Below are 7,413 nucleotides of genomic sequence, written 5' to 3' on the forward strand. Positions count from 1 at the left end.
CGAAGCTCAGCCTTAGTGTTGGCCTTCTGGAAAAAAAACTTCGGCTTAGGTACAGCTTCTAAGCCACATCCCGAACGGAGGCGTTCGGGTTTCAGTTTAAGGCTCGAACTCCGCGGTTGTGATTTTTTGTGTTGTATGGATTACTTTTTTCTTCACTCCTGGGCTTCCGATCGGTAGTTAATCGTTCTTCGAACTGCTTAATCACTCGCGACACCGTGGAATTCGCGATTCCCAACGTGTTAGCGATGGAACGATGCGAGAGATCCTTGTTCTCGTGATGAATGCGCAAAATTTTATCGCAAGAGCTGTTCTTTCGACTCCGTTTCCGCGAGTTTTGATCACAGGACTTTAAAACTTGCAGGATGCACTATGAACTAAATAAACCCAAACTTTCATTAAATTCTACCCAACGGTTAAACAATTAGAGCAATTTCATCGTGGACACCCTTTATATAGTGCTTCTTCTGGAGTTTGGCGGTTTTAGCATTTAAAGCATACTAAATGATATGGATAGATCTTTCAAGGGAACACACGTTGCACTTAGGATGTATGGACTAATGTAACCTACACACAAAACTTTCGAGGCCGGAATTTAGCAAAATTTTGCTCAAATTTTACCAGCTAGAAACTTAGCAATCAATTTAGCAATATTTTTTAACTTAAATTTGAGCAAACGAGAAAAAAGTTAGCCGCCGCAATTTTTACTAAAATTTCTCGCAAAAACCGGAGGAAAAGATAGCTCCGGAACTGAAATTCTAAAATTTATTGTTTTTTTTTCTGAATGGGGGAATGTATGTATCTGGAAGCACACAGATAAAAAATGTAACCTTACAATACAAGTGATTTTACATTTCTGCATTGTCGCTTGACAATTTTTGAAAAAGAGTATAGCAGCTCTGCCATTTCTATGAAAATTACATGTCAAAGCACGCTTATTCCAGCGCCGGTGTCAGTTTGTCAGTTTTGTTTTGTTTTCATTCCTGTTCGTTTCCCGTCCCGTGCTGCGTCGGCAAAAGATGTTAGTTTTTTTTTTCAATCAAATCGTGGTTGCGGATTAAAGGTAAATCAATATTAAAAATAACTGTGATTGACTTGATAATTTCACACTAATTGCTGTTCTTTATAGGAAATATTGATGCTGAAAAACCCAAAACCCCAAACCCCAAAACCCAAATGTGCGACAATTTTCTGCTGTCTTATCGAACCAGCCGTCGAGCCGCCGTTGTCGGCGGAATCGGCAACGAAGATTAGTGCAAGTGTTGTTAATCAATCAGCAAGTGTGATTAACGTGAAATAAATTTTTTTCTTCATTAAAACGGTGATTTTTTTGATTTTGCGAAACCACTTCCTGTCCAATAAGATTCGTAAGATGTGCTAAATAATGTAAATGTACAGTAAACAACAGCATTGAATGCTATCGGGAATTTACATGAAACGTGCAGTATTATCACTTGTAATTAGCCGATTCCTTTCTACCCATGCAGTTGCATGTAAATCTACGTGAATTTTTCTAAGTGTGCAGATAGTAAAAAAAATAATACGGAGTAATGCTACAAAAGATCTAACAACTGGTCGCTTCCATCTGTACCGTTGAGCCATCAACACCTACGAAAATGGGTTGCAATAACTTTGATTCTTCTCCAATTTTGATCCCAACATTTTTGTTGATTTGGGTAAAATTCCAGAGGAAAAATTGAAATTTTTGCATAAAAATTTCATGGAAATGATGCAACTTATGTTGAAAGCAAATTCTATGTTTGAAGCTTTCCAAACTTCTTTCCATTTTATTCTTATTCTTATTCTTATTCTTACATCAACATGGCCAAAACATGTAGGCATCCTGGAAAATGCAAGACTTGCGACTTTCATTTTTCTTTTCAGCGTATTATCTGTTACATATTACCATGCATTGCAGATTCTACTACGGCCAGGCCAACCATGTGATGAAAGCCGCGAAAGATACAGGAACAAGGGAGGAATGAAGCGTGGAGTTCCCTGCCAAAAGCTTCATATGATATTTTGCTAAAATTTAATACTATTGACTGATTGGTAATTGGCAAAAATCTAGGAAGAATTAGGGTTAAAGGAGTAATTTTAAAAAGAAACGATCTCACCAAACTCCAAAGGTTCCTGCTGGTGCTATCTCCCTATTTTTCCTGGTTCCGGTCATTTTCAAATTGGTTGCATTCACATGTTCTCATCATCACTGTTGCCTCAGTTTCAACCGCCTAACATCAACTGCCAACTGATTGTTCGCGTTTACCTTAGGCTCTGTCAAGTACTCAAAAAAGCAAATACGAGCCGAAAGTAAATGTTTGTTTTTTCCGTTCTTCTACTCGGAGAAATCTAAATGAGCATTTTACGAGAACAAAAATGTTAACGGGAATACACTCATCGATTGATCACAAGATCATCAATATCCCTCCAACCGAAACTTAACTTATTTGATTTCAAGTATGAAAATCACGACGACCGAAAATAGAATTCCTTTTTCTATAACCAACGATTGATTTTCTTTACGCACGATTCGCCAAGCACAACAGAACACCAAATTTAGAATTGAAAAGCATCTACTTCAATTATTTGGATGCATTTCAATCACACCTAAAATTCACCAAAATTGATATTCGCGAAAATACAAACGAGAAAACGCGACGTTGGAAAAAAACACGACCGTTCTCGAGCACGGATTGCTGCGATCTCTTTCCAAACTTATTTCCATTTTGCTAACAAATTTATTATGACTTTGCGATTCCCTCACGGATCCAAGATGAATTCTTTTTATTTTTGAAAACTCAAAACATACATATTGCTGCCTTTACTGAAACTTTTTTAAAGCCAGACAATAACTTGAAAAGCAATGCTTTCTTTAAAATTTTACGGAATGTTCGACTTGATCGACAAGGCGGAGGTGTAGCTATTGTCATCAACAGTCGTCTCAAATTTTAACTACTTTCTTCTTTCAATACAAAAGTTTTAGAAACAATTGGGATTGAATTAGAAACTTCTGTGGGAAAAATAAAAATTGTTACCGCATATTTGCCTTTTCAATATAGCAGTGAACATAAAAAAAATTAAAAAATTTACAAAAACTCACCAGAAATGAATCTATTTTTTTATTATTGGTGACTTTAATGCAAAACATCGATCTTGGAATAATGTTTCATCAAATTCTAATGGGACTGTTTTATTTAATGACTGTTATGCAGGTTATTATACTGTTGAATATCCTAATGGGCGGGCATACTTGTTTCTCTTCAATTTGAAATTCCTCCACAATTGATTTAATTCTAACGGATTCAGGCGAGCATTGTAGTCAATTAGTAACTCATGCGAACCTCGATTCAGACCACCTTCCAGTAACTTTTTCTTTATCCCAAAGTCCCTTTGAAAACTCTTTGAAATTCAGGTTATTCTAACGCCTAAATTCAACTTGTACCTGGATTAAGAGCCTTTAACGCAAGATTTTTGCAATGAAACTATTTTTATAGAATCGGAAATTTTCGTGCCCGTTCTAGTGAAGTAACTCCTCCAACTATCGAATTTTGAAATCGGCGCCTTTGTCCTGACCCCAGACTTTTCGCTGGAAAAACTTGCCATCCATAGTGTTCATCCTTCCAAGCAGCACAAAACGTCAACCTTTTTCCACCGCCAAAGTTGTGGAGCTGGAAATTTCTCCCCGCTCTTCAACAAAACGCGTGGTGTGGAAAGTCTCTCTTTACTATACCTACTATCAGTAGACGCTTCACCCTTTGGCGGGTAATTTTTCCTCGCCCTCGTGAAAACATTCCCACACATCCACACAGCTTCTCTGGGCTGTCTCACAAACACCGAGACCAAAATATAAAATCGAATGCGTACACGCTGGTTGATAAAGGAAATGTTTTTACTACTAACTGACGCTTTTTCTTCTTCTAGTATTCTATAGCAACCCTCACCCTTTTTAATGGACGCACACATACGTTTGTATGTACTCGGGCGATAAAACTCATCTATAGTAACATAACAACGAACGATGACGGTGACCCATCAACCCCCCTCATTTTCCCCCGCTGTCCCCAACCTTCATCCTTCTCGTCTCAAAGCCTCAATCCTTGGGCTGGATCGAGCTTTCGGAGTCACCAACCGGGAGCGGATTATGACATCAGTTGGTTTTCGTTTCCAGGGACACTCGTCGAAGGGAATGCGATTGCATGAAGCTATACCTTGCCACACAAAGCATACAGATAGCTAGAATGGAGAAAAGGACGACCGACATTCGACGGAATGTGTTTGACCTTGCAGTAACATCAACACTAACAGCAACGAAGGATTCGCGCCAAAAGAAGAGGTATCCCGATGACATTGGCAAAGCTCGCTGATGGCTTTGGCATCCAAATGGAGTCGCATACACGACGTCTTCGTATACCTACATAAATACATAGTTAATCGAACATGGACTTGAAGTTTTGCGAACTAAACTATTCAGTTTTAATTTCTTCTATGTGGAAAACTTTACGATTAGGAATCAATGAATGATTTGTTTATCTAACACGCCGAAACGTTTATGGGTAGCTTAGCAGGATACCCTTTTTGGCGATCAAGTGATAATTGATGCCATGTAACAAATTACCGACCTGAGGGGGCATCCATAAATTACGTAACGCTCCTAGGGGGGGGAGGGGGTTAGCTCGAACGTTACGAATTGTGACATAGGGGAGGGGGGGAGGTATGCTCAACGTTACGTAACGATTTTTTCCTTAAAAAATTTAGTTTAATTGCAGCTTTTTTTATGTCATGCAATTTTGGCAGAATGATATGCAAACCAAAATCAGTTTAAAATTTGTAAGCTTCATTAAGATTGAAACTGGTTTGTAATCTTTGCTTTTTAAAGATTCTGAAGTAGATTTCTTGAAAGGTGTATTAACACTAAACGTACCGGAGGCGGTCAAATGACGGTTTTTGAACTTTGAATGATGATTACACCTTATATGATTTTTTTTCGCAAATTTAACGACAGGACTATTTTTATTTTCAAAATGCAAGTATTTTTGCGTTTTTTTTTAAATTTTCTAAGTGTTGTGGTTTTCGAATAACGCATGTGGTATACCTATTCATACCGCGAGCGGTCAAATGACGGTTTACACTGTTTTCGCTAAAACTTTCTTGTTTCTCAACCGATTTCTTTATAATTTATAGTTTTGAAAAGCCTATAACGTGACTCAAATATGAAGTCCAAGAAATTTTTTATGAAAAAAAATGCTTCAGGAAAATTGCTATAAATCTGTTCATCAGTGCTCGAAAAAAAATTTCACTTAGTGCATGAGAAAGCTGAAGTTAGAAGCTATATGTTGCACATACGGAAATTTTTATCAAATTTTTTTTAAGATCATGGCCACAAAAAATGTAAAAAGTTGTGTAAAACCCGTACTTTTCAATCAATCAACCGCCAAAGCTGTTCCTGTTACAGTAGAAAAATTTCAAAAATTGAGTTGGAAAGTTGACGTAATTTGTCACATTTTGGCATCTCATAACAAGACAATCAATTTATTTTATGAGAGAGTTATCATCAATGAGTACTTAGAAGCGATTTAGATAGATCGATATTAATTCCGTTTTGAAGAACGTTGAAAAATTTATGTTGAAGTATTTTTTTACCTTCGAAAATCAGTATTCAAAACCATGAGAAGATGAGGGGGGGGGGGGGGGTAATTATCAGCGTTACGTAATTTTCATAGGGGGGTACGTCGAAGCGTTACAATTTGTGACATACGGGGGGGAGGGGGTCAAAAAAGTGTAATTTTTGCGTTACGTAATTTATGGATGCCGCCTGATACTCCCAAACTCTTTGACAAGCAGTTGATGACAACGATCCATTCACAATAGGAATTCAAGACAGTTATGAAGGTTTTTAAAGAACAATATCTTTAAATAAAAAGTAGTTTGAAAACGATCAAATTACCCATGATAACTCAATTGTCATTTCGAAAATGAAACTTTCCCAGGACGATGTTTATATTTTAGACTTTACCACCTATGAAGAATATCTCAAAAGTCTAATTAGTACTCAGGACATTCGTTATCTTGGACATAAATTGAATGGCCTACGTCTACACAAGACCGGATATCGGTACAGTAAACAGTAATATTTTTTTTAAAAATGATTTTTAATTTAAAATTTTGCATTCATTGCAGAGCACTAACAAAAGATGCTTTCGAGAGTAAACGGAGGGAAATCGCCGAGTATGTGCACGCATCTCAGGACCCCAGTTCGTATTATAGTAGAGGTTTAGTGCTAATTGATCCGATACTCCACGCGCTGGTTGAGAGAGAGCGAGGAAATAGAGTCGGAATGATCTCGGTAATTTAACCATTCATAACATCGGAAAGATAATTTCCCAAAGATTCTAAATTCTATTTAAAAAAAATCAAATTGCAGAGTATTTATCTTGAAAACCGTTCAATACGTACCTACCTATGCATTCTTTCCAGACGATCATTTTTGTAAGATACATGAGAAACAATGCAGAAATCTCCGGATACATCGACTACGAGCACGCCCTGACTCGGGTGAACGTCGACAAACAATACGGGCTAGATTGGAAGGCTATATTTCAAGGTGAAGAAATTATTCGTCCCTCGAAATTCGATTTATCGTACTACAACGCTCTGGTGGACAAAACTACCACCCGTAACTCACCCAACTACCGGATTCTGTACGATAAAGAAATTATTTTCCAGAATCTATACGATCGCAAATATATCTACCCAGACCCACTGGGAAGTTATTACGGAACCAACACGACAAGAACGGACTTCGAAAGTGATGTTTATGAACAGTTTGCATTGTACGATCACGTTATAGTGAAAAATTTCTGAACTGTAATAAAATTAGTATAGTCAATCGAGCGTTTTTACTATTACGATAATTCGTTTCTTATAAAGGGTTTCTTAAAAAGGGCATCTCGAACTGGAATAATCTTCCTACCCACATACACATACATATATCGAAATCGCAATTCAAGAATGCTTCACTATCGATATTTGCAGTTATACGGTAACAAACTATGATTTATAGTTAGTGATGAAAGTGCACCAGAAACATTGAGATTGAAATTATATAACACCAAGCCAACTTTAAAAAAAAATAGTGCAGGGGAGAGTGTTCCTAAATGCGCCTATCGGGTTAAATGCGCCTACACCTGACACCTACAACAGATCTTATCATTGCATTTTGAAGGTAATACGCTTTGGACACAAGGCATGAAAGAATTTTATGAATTTATAAACTCAAAAAAACTAAAAATTCTTAAAAGGTTTTGATATCTGTTAATGAAATATTTCGACATCGACATCGAAATTCGACATCGTAGCGCTGCAGGAGGTATGCTGGAAGGGCTCCTCGGTACGAACGTACCCAGATGGTCGTGCCAT

At 37.3% G+C, this 7,413-nt stretch overlaps 1 protein-coding gene across 1 annotated transcript; it reads left to right on the top strand.

Moving 5' to 3' along the window:
* The first annotated feature begins 5,966 nt into the window (after positions 1-5,966).
* LOC129760252 (cilia- and flagella-associated protein 299-like) lies at positions 5,967-6,871 on the top strand. Its single transcript, XM_055757860.1, has 3 exons — positions 5,967-6,109; positions 6,175-6,340; positions 6,472-6,871. The coding sequence occupies exons 1-3, from the start codon at positions 5,970-5,972 to the stop codon at positions 6,856-6,858; spliced, it is 693 nt and encodes a 230-aa protein (XP_055613835.1). The 5' UTR covers positions 5,967-5,969; the 3' UTR covers positions 6,859-6,871.
* The last annotated feature ends 542 nt before the right edge of the window (positions 6,872-7,413 follow it).

The sequence above is a fragment of the Uranotaenia lowii genome, unplaced genomic scaffold (assembly GCF_029784155.1).
Source record: "Uranotaenia lowii strain MFRU-FL unplaced genomic scaffold, ASM2978415v1 HiC_scaffold_53, whole genome shotgun sequence".
NCBI lineage: Eukaryota > Metazoa > Arthropoda > Insecta > Diptera > Culicidae > Uranotaenia > Uranotaenia lowii.

Coding starts and splice junctions, on each gene's coding strand:
- LOC129760252 (XM_055757860.1), top strand. CDS start 5,970: ATGAAACTTTCCCAGGACGATGTTTATATTTTAGACTTTACCACCTAT. Junction 6,110..6,174: donor CTACACAAGACCGGATATCG/GTACAGTAAACA, acceptor CATTCATTGCAG/AGCACTAACAAAAGATGCTT. Junction 6,341..6,471: donor ATAGAGTCGGAATGATCTCG/GTAATTTAACCA, acceptor CATTCTTTCCAG/ACGATCATTTTTGTAAGATA.